Source organism: Podarcis erhardii (genome assembly GCF_964252035.2).
Source record: "Podarcis erhardii genome assembly, chromosome: 2".
NCBI lineage: Eukaryota > Metazoa > Chordata > Lepidosauria > Squamata > Lacertidae > Podarcis > Podarcis erhardii.
The window spans coordinates 115,783,808-115,797,700 of record NC_138498.1 but is presented as its reverse complement, the minus strand read 5'-3'; the positions used below and the strand labels follow the sequence as shown (position 1 = coordinate 115,797,700).

The 13,893-nt window shown below is 43.7% G+C and overlaps 2 protein-coding genes across 5 annotated transcripts in view; both read left to right on the top strand.

Moving 5' to 3' along the window:
* The window catches only part of LOC309336320 (uncharacterized protein), a gene marked incomplete at its 5' end in the record, with an annotated part of 55,512 nt that extends 48,909 nt beyond the window's left edge, over positions 1-6,603 (top strand). Inside the window, one exon of the mRNA XM_081851941.1 lies at positions 6,214-6,603. The remainder of the gene's footprint in view (positions 1-6,213) is intronic.
* LOC309336775 (uncharacterized protein) overlaps positions 1-13,893 on the top strand; it is an 87,817-nt gene that overhangs the window by 40,774 nt on the left and 33,150 nt on the right. Inside the window, exon 1 of one of the 4 annotated variants that reach the window (XM_081853086.1) lies at positions 10,740-10,994. The exons of 1 other annotated variant lie outside the window; for it this stretch is intronic. In XM_081853086.1, the coding sequence (XP_081709212.1) occupies positions 10,755-10,994 (240 nt within the window). In that variant the 5' untranslated portion in view covers positions 10,740-10,754. Of the gene's footprint in view, positions 1-10,739; positions 10,995-11,804; positions 11,913-13,419; positions 13,471-13,893 lie in introns of those variants that run through there. 2 more of the 4 variants (XM_081853089.1, XM_081853088.1) reach the window with 2 other exon arrangements.

Genomic DNA, 13,893 nt, shown 5'->3' with positions numbered 1-13,893 from the left:
ACTTAACCCCCAACACCACTTTCTGAACACGGCCCAGTGTATAACAGTTCCTCCAGCTCCCAGCCCCTCTAGTTGGTCCAGAAGGATGTTATTGCCAATGGTGTCAAAAGCCTCTGAAAGATCCAGCAGATCTAGGAAATATCTCTCACCTTTGTCCCTAGCCCGCTGGAAATCATCGTGTCCAGGTCAGTTTCAGTCCCATGATGAGGCCTTAATCCCAACTGGAATGGATCCAAATGGTCCACATATTCCAGGCGTCCCTGGAGTTGTTCAACAACCACCCACTCATTCACCTTGCCAAAGAATGGAAGATTTGAGACTGGGCGATAGTTGGCCGTATTGGCTGGGTCTAAAGATATTTTTTTAAGAAGCAGTTTAATACAGTGGTGCCTTGGGTTACATACGCTTCAGGTTACAGACTTCACTAACCCAGAAATATTACCTTGGGTTAAGAACTTTGCTTCAGGATGAGAACAGAAATTGTACAGCGGCAGCAGGAGGCCTGATTAGCTAAAGTGGTGCTTCAGGTGAAGAACAGTTTCACATTAAGAACAGATCTCCAGAACGAATTAAGTTCTTAACCTGAGGTACCACTGTAACTGCCTCTTTCAGTGTGTCTGGGAAGGCTCCCTCACAGAGAGAAGCATTCACCACCCCATGGAGCCCATCGCCCAGCCCTTCCCGGCTAGATTTTATGAGCCAGGATGGGCAAGGATCAAGGAGACAGGTGATTGGTTTCACTCATCTAAGCAGCCTGTCCACATCCTCGGACATAACAGATTGGAATTGATCCCATGCAACTTTACTAGACAGGACTCTAGCACTCACCAGCCCCCACCCTGCTCCCACGGGGGAGTCTACCTCTCTTAATCTGAGCGACTTTATTTGCAAAACAACTTTGCAAAATCATTGCAGGAGATCATGTGGCCTGTACCGGGCGCCATTGGAGAGATGGTTCCATTAAATTGCAAACCACTTGAAAGAGTCTCCTGCTGCTGTTTTCTACAGAAGCAAGAGAGGGGGTGAAGAAGGTTTTATTCACCTTCACTATCGCCATTTGGTAGGCTCAACGTTGAGCTCTAACCCGTGTCCGGTCAGATTCAGAATGAGGTTTCTGCCACTGGCGCTCTAGCCGTCTTGTTGCCCTCAGATCCTTGGAAAACCATGGGGTTGTCCAGTCTCCATGCAATCGGAGTGGGCTTTTTGGAGCCAGATACTCAATAGCCCTGGTTAACTCCACATTCCAACAGGCCACCAAGGAATCAGCTGAAAGGCCATCAACATGGGATAAAACATCCCCTGCCACTCTCTGGAAAACATTTGGATCCATTAAGTGGCGGTGGCGGACCATCCAAATCGAACCCACCTCCCTGCAGAGGGGAAGGGTTGTGGAGAAGTCCAGTTGCACCAGGAAGTGATCTGAACATGGCACTTATTTAGTTTCACTTTTACTTAGTGTCAGATCACCAACATCCATAGAGGAGAAAAACCAGGTCTAAGGCATTTCTGCGACTATAAGTTGGGCCAAACTTATTTAGGGACAGCCTATGGAGGCCATGCTTTCCACAAAGTCCCAATCGGCCCCTTGTAAGGTTGTGTCGGCGTGAATGTTAAAATCCCCAAGGACAACCAAATTAGGTGTCTCCAGGAGAACATCTGCCACGACCTAAAGCAGCTTGGGCAGGGAATCCTTGGTGCAGCAGGGTGATCGGTACACCAAAAGGAATCCTGTACTGCCCCTACTGTCCAACTTCAAGAACATGCACTCAGAGAACTGGGTCTTCCCAATAGGACGCCTGGTGCAAATTAATGACTTCCTACAAATCACTGCAAATCACACCCCCCCCCCGCCCACATGACTTAGGTTGCTGTGTGTAAGAGAAACCTGGTGGACAAGCAGTGGCAAGGACTGGTCCACCTGCTTCATCCCACCAGGTCTCTGTTAAACATGCCAGGTCAAGTTCTCCATCCACGATCAAGTCATGGATGGCAGTGGTCTTATGAATCATTGACCTGGCATTCCATAGCAGCACCTTCGGGTCATGTGGGTCTCCCTTGCTGATTCCAGTATCCATCCAAATGACACCAGAGCCGGAGGCAGGGATAGTCCTCAAACTAAAATGGGGGCCATGCTATTTGGTGACCCTCTTTTTTTCTTTTTTAATTTATACTTCTACATCACACAAACAAGCATTGAATAAATCAAACAAATAATAGAAAATAGAAGAAAATGCAAAAACAAAATTACAAGGATCTAAACATAATATGCAATCAAAAATACAAAACATTATATTCTCTCCAAAAAAGGAAAAAGAACGAAAAACACCAAAAAAGAAAAAGAAAGGGGGGGGAATGACTTCTAACTAACTCCATGTGGCTCTTTATTCTTCATATCACTGGTTGTCTGTAATGATTAATTTTTCGGAGAATTATTCTAATTACCTGTGAGATTTTTATTCTAAACTAAGCCAAGTATGAATCTGGAAATCGGTTCTCTTCGTATAATTTATAAAGATTTCCCACTCTCTCCTTATTTTCTCATTAGAATAACTTATTATTAAACCTGTAAGTCTGGCCAATTCAAGATATCCTGACAATTTAAGAACTCTTCTTTTGTTGGTGTTATGTTACTTTTCCAATTTTTAGCCATTACTATCCTGACCGCCGTTACTGCATACAAAAATATTCTTTTGGTTTCTTTTGGGATGTCTGTTGTTAATAGGCCCCAAAAAACATTTCTGTTTTTTGGGGAAAAGTATGTCTTAACATTTTATTTAATTCTTCATTAATGGTATCTCAAAATTATTTAATTTTAGGGCACGTCCACCACATATGGAAGAAATTCTCTTCTTTAATTTTGCACCTCCATCACTTTCCACTGGTGTTTTGGTACATTTTAGCCAATTTCGAGGGTTTAAGATACCATCTGTACATCATTTTTTAAAAAAAATTATTTTATTGTATAACATGCTGTACAGTGGTGCCTCGCAAGACGAAATTAATTCGTTCCACAAGTCTTTTCGTCTTGCGAGTTTTTCGTCTTGCGAAGTACGGTTTCCCATAGGAATGCATTGAAAATCAATCAATGCGTTCCTGTGGAAACCGCCTTCAGACCAGGTCCGGGGACAGTCTGTCCCCCGACCTCTTCTGAAGGCCGGCGGGGGGGGGGCAAAAGTCTTTGCTTCCCCCCCCGCCTGCCTTCCTGGGACAGCGGAGACTTCTCCGCTGTCCCGGGGCGATCTTAAAATGCCTTCGCTGCCGCCCGCCAGCATTTTAAAAACCCCGGGACAGCGGAGGACTTCTCCGCTGTCCGGGGCGATCTTAAAATGCTGGCGGGAGGCAGCGAAGCCTTCGCTGCTGCCCGCCAGCATTTTAAAATCGCCCCGGGACAGCGGATGAATTCTCCGCTGTCCCGGGGCGATTTAAAAGCCCCCGGGAAGGCAGGCAGGGGGGACAAAGACTTTTGCCCCCCGCCCGCCATCAGAAGAGGTCCAGAGGGCTCTCCAAGCTGTGGATAGCAGCCTGCTGCCCCGCGTGAGGGGCAGCAGGCTGCTATCCGCAGCCTAGGCAGGAACTCTTCTGAAGGCTGGCGGGGGAGGAGGGTTTTTCCTCCCCACCGCCAACATTCAGAAGGCTGTTCTGAATGTTGGCGGTGGGGAGGAAAAACCCTCCTCCCACCGCAAGCCCCGGGAACAGAGGAGAAGCGCTGCGCACCTTCCCCTCTGTTCCCGGACCTGTCCTGAAGGCTTGCGGTGGGAGGAGGGCTTTCCTCCCCACCGCCAACATTCAGAAGGCTGTTCTGAATGTTGGCGGTGGGGAGGAAAAACCCTCCTCCCACCGCAAGCCCCGGGAACAGAGGAGAAGCGCTGCGCACTTTCCCCTCTGTTCCCGGACCTCCCACCGCAAGCCTTAGGACAGGTCCGGGAACAGAGGAGAAGGCCCGCTGCGCTTCCCCACTGTCCCCGGAGATTTCCCTATGGGCTTTCGTCTTGCGAAGCAAGCCCATAGGGAAATTCGTCTTGCGATGCCGCTAAAAAATCGGAAAACCCTTTCGTCTTGCAGGTTTTTCATTTAGCGAGGCATTCGTCTTGCGGGGCACCACTGTAAATCTTATGTCTCTTTTCCATAAGTTTTCCCATTTTTCTAAATCAATTGAATGACCGATATCTTGTGCCCATTTGACCATGACATCTTTAAACTCTTTGTCTCTTAAGTGCCAATTTAATAATAGTTTATACATTTTGGATAAATTTTTATCATCATTTATAATCAATTATTTGTCTATTTCGGATAATTTTGTATCAAATCCATTTACTTTCTTGTCTTCCTCAAAAATTGCATTTAATTGATGGTATTGAAACCAGCCTATTCCTGTATGTCTTATTGTTTCATATTTTTTCATTTGTAATCTATTATTTACCTCCTCTAAAAGATCTTTATACGTCAACCAATTTGAATCCATATTTTTTCTTTTTACTGCCTCTGCCTCCATTGGTGACAACCACCATAGGGTTTTTGGTTCTAATAATTTTTTGTTCCTTTCCCAAACTTCATATAAGGCTTTCCTAATAATGTGATTTAGGAATCCCTTGTGGATTTTTGGTTTATTATAACCCAGGTAGCCATGCCACCCCACTATATTATCCCAGCCCTCAATATCCAATAATTTAGTATTCTTCAAGATCATCCATTCCTTGAGCTAGACCAAAAAAATAATAATTTTTATTAACAGGCCAATCACATCACATTATCCAAATCACATTAGTTTCAAATTATACAGCCAAATTTTAAATTTTGTTGGGGGTACCCATACATCAAGCTCCGCACGAGTCCAAAACTACGAACGAGTCCAAACATCACTTATATTACTGCTTTAATTAGACAGTTCTATCCAGTTCAATCCAGATAGTCCTTTATTACTTTCTTTCTCTTCTTGTTGTTATCGTATATTCCTTTCTTTGCGATCTCTGATAATTTTCACAAGCAGATTGAAAACAGGCATCCTTTGTGTGGGTTTTGTACTGTCCAAAGATCATATCACTCAGGGATAGCCTCTGTTCAGCGCTTCCATAAAAAAATTAATCTTCGGTCTGTCCTTTACTTTTCTCAGGCTTGCCAAATAAATGAGTCAGGAGGCTCTGTCAGGTCAAGTTTGCGTTCCAACATTCCTTCTCTTTCGAATAATCCTGATTCTCCTCCCCCTGTCCTTCTTTCTCCGGCAAGCCTGTCTTGGCGAGACGCCATTTTTTAACTGCGTCATGAAAATTTTCCTCTTTCTCACCGTTCACCAATCCTCTCTCCTGTTATAATCCATCCCACACAGTTTTTGAATTCCTGCTTGTGATTAATAAAAACGCAATGATCTTATTTCTATCTGGGGTGAAGGGTTATTAATATCACATCGTGCAAAGAAAAAAACATACAGTCTCCTAGTGGTGATTCATCATAAGATTTACTTATCCATCAGTCACTCCCGGTCACAGAGATCCATTAATCAGCAGTCTTATCTCTCGAACATTACTTGATATATGTGCTTCAGCTTCATTCCAATTCTATGTTTCCAATTATAATTCCAAGCTGAAGCTAACCAGCACGCGCTAATTGGAATCGGCGTCAGGAAGATCTGACTTCACCGAGGGCTTGTGCCAAGTGTTCGGCACCCCCATCTCTCGGATCAGGGGGTGCATTGTGAACACCGCTGGCAAGGCAGCGCCCCCGTCTTCTGGGGGGGGGGGTAAGAAGACTGCATACTTCCCATAGCAGCCCCTTAATTACCTCGTATGGGTCAGAGAGATGTTATTGCCGGCCATCTTCCAACGCGCCACCTGGTGGCCCCCAGGCAGGCAACTTCATAGTAGATCCTAAAATCTGGCATTCCAAACCCTCCTTTGTTTTTGGTTACTGTTAATAGTTTAAATTTAATTCTGGTTTTTTTTTTGCCCTGCCAAATGTATTTTGCCAAATACCTGTGCCATTTTTTAAAACAATTTAAGCCATTAAGAACCAGAATTGATTGAAAAAGGAACTGCATTTTTGGTAAAACTACCATCTTGATTGTAGAAATTTTTCCCACAACGTGAGTTTTAATTTACTCCAGATTTCTAAGTCTTTCTTAATATCGTTCCATACCTTAATATAAATGTCTTTCTATAAATTAAAGTTTTTCATGGTTATACAAATTCCTAAATACTTTGCTCTGTTAGTAATTTTAAGTCCTGTTTCTATTTCTAACTTTACTTTTTCTTGTATATCTAATTTTTTTACCAGGAGCTTTGTTTTTTCTTTATTAATTTTGAATCGTGAAAATTGTCCAAACGCCTTTCTTTTTCCTTTCCTTTCCTTTTATTATAATATGTTTTATTGATTTTCTTTCTTACAACAAATATCCATCACCATCACTAAATCTTCCTATATCTCATCATAGTCTTTCAATTTTAACTTTCCGTCTTGTTCTATTAGTAATTCTCTGTATGTTGGCTGTATTCCTTTCATTGTTGACATGTTAAGTGATAGTGCTTCAATGGGTGATAGCCACCATGGAGTTTGGGATTCCAATAATTCTTTGTATTTTCCCCACACCTTTATTAAAAACCTATTATAGTATTGTCGAGTCCTTTGTGATATTAAAAGCTTCTGATGTTTCACCATTTATATTTAGTCTGACCTTTTGGGAATTATAAATCGCTTTTATACCACTGCATATTTTCTCACCCAAACTCATAATTTCCAAAGTTTTTTGCATGAATGCCCCCGAAACATTATCCAATGCTTTCTCCGCATCCACCAAGATCAGGGCTGCCTTTTTATCTCGTCTCATTTCTAGGTATTCTATTGTATCTACTATCAATCTTACGTTGCTGTAAATTTGTCTTTCACGTAGGAAGCCTGACTGATCTTTCTTTATTAATTTTGCCAGGATCTTTTTCAATTTATTGGCTTTTTTTTTTTTTGCAAATAATTTATAATCTGAATTTAGAAATGAGATTGGTCTATAAGTTTTAATTTACTCTAAATTGGATCCATATTTCAGTATCAATGTAATTAGGGCCTCTTGCCATGATTCTGGCACTTGTGCTCCTTCTAAAATTTTGTTCATTATTTTTTCTAACACCGGTAATATGGTCTCTTCCAAATTTTTGTAATTCATTATAGAAATACCATCTGGACCAGGGACTTTACCATTCTTAGAAGTCATAATTCCTTCTTTTATTTCATTTATATTAATAGGGGTATTTGAGTATTTCTTCCTCTTATTTTTGCCAGTCTATTGTTTATTTTAAAAAATCCTATTTTTTCGTCATGTTCTTCCAGCTCACTTCCATTTGTGTTGTTGTTTTGAAGCAGATTTAGTTAATGTGAAAGCACAAAAGAACCACAAAGAATCTTGAGGTAGGTTACACATTTATTCCAGTTCAGTCTTTGGTTACTGACATTTCTATCCCACAACCCTATCCACCTAGCAGACTGCCTCTGTCCCCTGGCCCTACAAGCCCATCAGTAAAATTTTCTGCAGAGACACGGGCTTGTTCCATGACAGTTGTCACTTGCTGAGAATGCAGAAGGAGGCCACCTTGGTGCACCCAGGAGATACCAGGTGTTGGTTGTAGTTACGTCTATACAAAGTGCATAGCCTTTGACCCTCCATAGAGAAATGGGGAGGAATGAGGAATAGCTGACTAGAAGGAAAGGTACCCTGGTAAGCTTCTGTCGATTCTTGAGGGGGCTTTGTATCATTTAACTTCAAAATGTGGAAAATGTTTGTGGGGCCTTCTCCTCCCTCTGTTGCTGCTGCTGAGTGGGGCCTAACGTTTGCCTTGATGGTAGCAGGATGGGAGAAGTCAAGTGCCCAGAATCAAAAAGGGAAAGTATTTTCTGCATCTTTCTTGATTGAAATGGGTATGTCTGAAACCTCAGATAAAGTTAATGTTGACAGTATCAAAACTGCTATTCATAACCCAGTTAATATATTTATTACTGCTGATATAGAGAAATACAATATAATGCTGTCCCAAACAAACACTTTAACCAGATAAAGTTGCCTTCTGGGAGGTGGGGCAAGATGCTGAGGGAATCTATTCTATCGGGGGGGGGGGGAGAGCTCAATGCACCCAGAAGATTCCAGTTGTGGGTTGTAGTTGCATCTATACAAAGTGCACAGCCTTTGCCCCTTCATAAAGAAAGAAATGGGGGGGGGGTCTATTTTCATTCAGTCTCCAGTGTGTCCATGGGTGGGTGTGTTTTAGGTTTCCTTTCCCCCCTTCCTTGCAGTCCTGACAAAATCCAAACCTCCACGCCAATGCTTTCAGCCCCAGAAGAGGAGCTCCCCTTGGTGTCAAGGGAGGGGGGTCCAAGGGAGCACCTGGAGCCCTGCCATTCCTTCTGTCCCTGGCCCCTTCCCCTCCTCTCTCTGCCATCCCAGGGCCACTCTTGACTCCCCAGCAGGAGACTGGATCTGTCTGTGATGGTGAGATGTCCTGGCTGGTTGAAGGACCACTTCCTGTTTCCTGGAGCTCCATCCTTCTTTCTCATGCAAGGTGGAGTCATGAAGCAGGTGAAGACTGAGCACACCTAAGGGCGACATGGGGGGGTGTATTCTGCTTAACCTTTCTCCCTCTGCTCCTTCTCTGGATCAAAATCCCCAGCTAATCTGTCTAGCTACTGCTGCTGCTGCTGCTGCTGCCTGTCGCTGTTCCTGTGTCTCTGGAGTGTTTCTTTGAGGAGAATACAGGACACTGCAAAAGACATTGTGTGTAATGAGTGTGCAATAAGGTAGACAGAGGCTGAGCCCTCCCTGTAATGCAAACAGGGAGGCTTCTGTCCAGGAGATTTCTGTATCAAAAATTATTTGCTGAGGTATAAGTAGGGACTAAGTGTTATGTATTGAAGTTCTCACCCTGGCCACCAGGGGTATTGTGTATATAGTTTTCACTTGGGTCCACGTAGTCAATTTAGGCGGGAAACCCTGGGTTGTTGTTGTTACAGTGTTGACAGCCGGCTGCCTATAAAAGCAGGCCAGGTGATCTGTTTGCTGTTCAGTTCAGTTCCAGCTTACTATAAGGAACCACTTGGAGGAATCTCTGTGGTGTCTGCTATGTCCACCCACAATTTAATACTAAGTGAGATTGGAGTAGAACCACGTTTGCATGAACATGAGAAGGCAAAATATGTTCTCCATTTAAATATTTATTAAAATAATTTATTCAGTTACCCAGAAGAGTTATTAGGCTTTTTTGCTATAAGCTACTTCATACATTGTAAGAAGTGGGTCCTGAGACCCTTGATCCCCTTCCTTAAAATACCATCTGAAGAATATTGGAGAAGCAAATAAAGAGTTTATTGAGGACAAATAGGTAAAGGTAAAGGGACCCCTGACCGTGAGGTCCAGTCGTGACCGACTCTGGGGTTGTGGTGCTCATCTCACTTTACTGGCCGAGGAAGTCAGCGTACAGCTTCTGGTTCATGTGGCCAGCATGACTAAGCCGCTTCTGGCGAACCAGAGCAGTGCACGGAAACGCCATTTACCTTCCCGCTGGAGCGGTATGTAATAAAAAATTTTAAGGTCTTATATATATATAATAAATGTTCATAAATGTACCAACCAAGCAGATACATAGATATGTGGACCACATGTCTGGAGCAGCACAGGAAAAAAAACAACATTCAAATTTCTGTTGTAGACCACCTTTTCTGTGTATGTATGATGTATGGAGGGGTGGTCTTGAGCTCCAGGGCGGGGAATTTAAAAGGTCTATATAAGGGCAGGCACACCTTTGTTCTGGGTCCTCCTCCATCCTCCTGTGTGTGACGGGAGCACCCTGTTGCAACAGTTCAATAAAGATCAGGCTTACTAGCTGCTTTGCTTCTCAATATTCTCTGGTTGGCTTCTGTTATTTTCTCCAACTGATGGAGAACCTGCAAAGGACTCTATAAAGGCTCTTGTGTCCCCCCATAAGGGAATAAGGGCAGATTTTGTTTACAACAGGTACCTATTTATCTTCTTGCACTTTGTGCTTTCGAACTGCTAGGTTGGCAGGAGCAGAAACAGAGCAACGGGAGCTCACCCCATTGCAGGGATTCAAACTTGTAAAAAAGCTGGTAAAATGCGGTCTTGACTATGCTACCACTCAGTGGATTTGTAACTGGCTGACTGACCGAACCCAAAGGGTGCTCATCAATGGTTCCTCTTCATCCTGGAGAAGAGTGACTAGTGGGGTGCCACAGGGTTCTGTCTTGGGCCCGGTCTTATTCAACATCTTTATCAACGACTTGGATGATGGACTCAAGGGCATCCTGATCAAATTTGCAGATGACACCAAACTGGGAGGGGTGGCTAACACCCCAGAGGACAGGATCACACTTCAAAACGATCTTGACAGATTAGAGAACTGGGCCAAAACAAACAAGATGAATTTTAACAGGGAGAAATGTAAAGTATTGCACTTGGGCAAAAAAAATGAGAGGCACAAATACAAGATGGGTGATTCCTGGCTTGAGAGCAGTACATGTGAAAAGGATCTAGGAGTCTTGGTAACCACAAACTTGACATGAGCCAACAGTGTGACACGGCAGCTAAAAAAGCCAATGCATTTCTGGCCTGCATCAATAGGAGTATAGCATCTAGATCAAGGGAGGTAATAGTGCCACTGTATTCCGCTCTGGTCAGACCTCGCCTGGAGTACTGTGTCCAGTTCTGGGCACCACAGTTCAAGAAGGACACTGACAAACTGGAACGTGTCCAGAGGAGGGCAACCAAAATGGTCAAAGGCCTGGAAACGATGCCTTATGAGGAACGGCTAAGGGAGCTGGGCATGTTTAGCCTGGAGAAGAGGAGGTTAAGGGGTGATATGATAGCCATGTTCAAATATATAAAAGGATGTCACATAGAGGAGGGAGAAAGGTTGTTTTCTGCTGCTCCAGAGAAGCGGACACGGAGCAATGGTTCCAAACTACAAGAAAGAAGATTCCACCTAAACATTAGGAAGAACTTCCTGACAGTAAGAGCTGTTCGACAGTGGAATTTGCTGCCAAGGAGCGTGGTGGAGTCTCCTTCTTTGGAGGTCTTTAAGCAGAGGCTTGACAACCATATGTCAGGAGTGCTCTGAAGGTGTTTCCTGCTTGGCAGGGGGTTGGACTTGATGGCCCTTGTGGTCTCTTCCAACTTTATGATTCTATGAATCTGCTAAGCTAATCGGCAAGCCCTAGGGTCTGTGGTTTAACCCACAGCGCCACCAGCGTCCCTTATAGAGGACAATGTTGTTGTTTAGTCGTTTAGTTGTGTCCGACTCTTCGTGACCCCATGGACCAGAGAACGCCAGGCACCTCTGTCCTCCACTGCCTCCCGCAGTTTGGTCAAACTCATGCTGGTAACCTCGAAAACACTATCCAACCATCTCGTCCTCTGCCGTCCCCTTCTCCTTGTGCCCTCCATCTTTCCCAACATCAGGGTCTTCTCCAGGGAGTCTTCTCTTCTCATGAGGTGGCCAAAGTACTGGAGCCTCAGCTTCACGATCTGTCCTTCCAGTGAGCACTCATATAGAGGACAATACGTTTTTGTAAAAGCGGGGCTCCAAAGCAGGCACAGTCCAGCTGGGGCAAAGAATGAGTTTTTTCCCCCTCTGCACATGTCCTCTCCCTCGTCTCCCCATTGGTTGGGTGCTGCAAGGTTTTCCTCCCCCCAATTATCAAATAACAGACAAGAGGCTGAACGTGGAGAGAAATTTCTCCTTCCTCCTCTGAGTTGCCTCCACTTCCGGCTTCACCAGCAGAGATAAAATTGGGGCTTGGGAAGGAGGGAGGGAGGGGAGGAGGCAGAGGAGGGGCTTCTTCCTAATCAAGCCTCCTAATTAAGCGCCCTCACTCCCTGCCTCCCGCGCGGGGGCTCCCATTCCCGCCCCCGCTGCCCGGGATGTCGGGTGAGTGCAAAGCCAGTGGCGGGGAAGGAGGGAAGGGGCTTTGCGAGGGGGTCCAGGATGAGAAGCCCCGGGACGGGGAGAAGAGAAGGGAGGGAAGGGAGCTCTTTTCTTAAAGGGGGCCTTGAAGGGGGGGGGGGAGAAGCTTCCTCCTGCAGGGATCTGGTGGAAAGGGAGTTGCAGGGAAGGAGGCGGGCAAGGGGCGAGGGGTGGGCACTGCTGGCCAGGATCGCCTTAATAGTATTAATTTAAATTTAGTAACTATACCCCAGCAGAAGACCCCTCGGAGAAGGGCCTTATCTTTAGGCAACAGGCAAAAGCATTGCTCTTCTCCCTGGCGTTTGGCTCATTAAACAATCTATGGACTGCACACCTGCATGGGAGGGGGGAGGGTTGTCGTTTTTATTTGTTGCTCTGCTATGCATCTCTGTGTTTTTTTCTTGTAAGCTACCCTGTGATCTATTAATACTAATAATACTAATAATACTAATAATAATATTAATTAATAATTTGAAGGAAGGGCAGTATAGAAATGTGAAGAATAGCTGTAAAAATAGGAAGCCCTCTTGCGTTCAAGGGGGGGTTTGGGACAAAGTTTTTGATCAGCATGTATAACAGGATGGGCTTAGGAGGGAATAATACTATTAAAAATAAGAATAAATAATTCATTACTTGCACCCTGCCCATCTGACTTGTGTTGCTTCAGCCACTCTGGGTGGCTTTCAACTAAAACACCAAAAAATTTAAAGCATTAAAAACTTTCCTATATAGGGCTGCCAGCAGAATATTTCCATTTTGTACAAATGGCCTTTGAATATAAAGAAACGCCCTCTTTAAGGAATCCCGTGGAGTAAACGTGTATGTTGTCCTCTAGGTCCAAACACATAGTAAGAGCAAGCAGTGCTCCAAAGTGCTTATCTTGCGAACTTGCCATCTAAGTTGTTTACTCCTGACCAAAACTCCTGTTTCCCAAAAGGACTGGAGGGGGGTCTCTCTCTTTTTAAAAAAATAATATTTATTAAAGTTTTGAAGGTTACAGAAAGAAAAAGTAAAAAACACCACATTAAACAAAAACAATACAACACATCACAATAAGGGGGGAAAGGATGAGAAAAATAAATAAAATAAAATAAAATCCATTGAAAAAAACAAAAAAAAGATACAGCGAATCTTCCCATAACTTATCTTTCATTAGCTTATTTCCTTGACCTCCTCACCCCTCCCTTTTTTGTATTCTAGTTCGATTATCTGTTTCAGCAAATCCTTTCCATCTTTTCAAATTTTTGTCCTGTAATTTATCTTAATATAATGTAACTTTACTTTCCCTCCTTTCACCAATTAACAGTCAGTTTTTTCCTAATCCTTTATAACATTTCTGCTAAAATCACATATCATCATTCCAACATCCTTCTAACATTCATTAATTTTACAGTGTTTCTGTAAATAGTCTTTAAATTTCTTCCAATCTTCCTCCACCAACTCTTCTCCCTGGTCTCGGATTCTGCCAGTCATTTCCGCCAGTTCCATGAAGTCCATCACCTTCATCTGCCATTCTTCCCGGGTGGGTAGATCTTGTGTCTTCCAGTACTTTGCAATAAGTATTCTTGCTGCTGTTGTAGCATACATAAAGAAAGTTCTATCCTTCTTTGGCACCAATTGGCCGACCATGCCCAGGAGAAAGGCCTCTGGTTTCTTCAGAAAGGTATATTTAAATACCTTTTTCATTTCATTATAGATCATCTCCCAGAAAGTCTTAATCCTTGGGCAGGTCCACCAAAGGTGAAAGAATGTACCTTCAATCTCTTTGCATTTCCAACATTTATTATCGGGCAAATGGTAGATTTTTGCAAGCTTGACTGGTGTCATGTACCACCTGTAGATAATTTTCATTATATTCTCTCTTAAGGCATTGCATGCCGTGAACTTCATACCTGTGGTCCATAACTGTTCCCAGTCAGCCATCATAATATTATGTCCAACATCT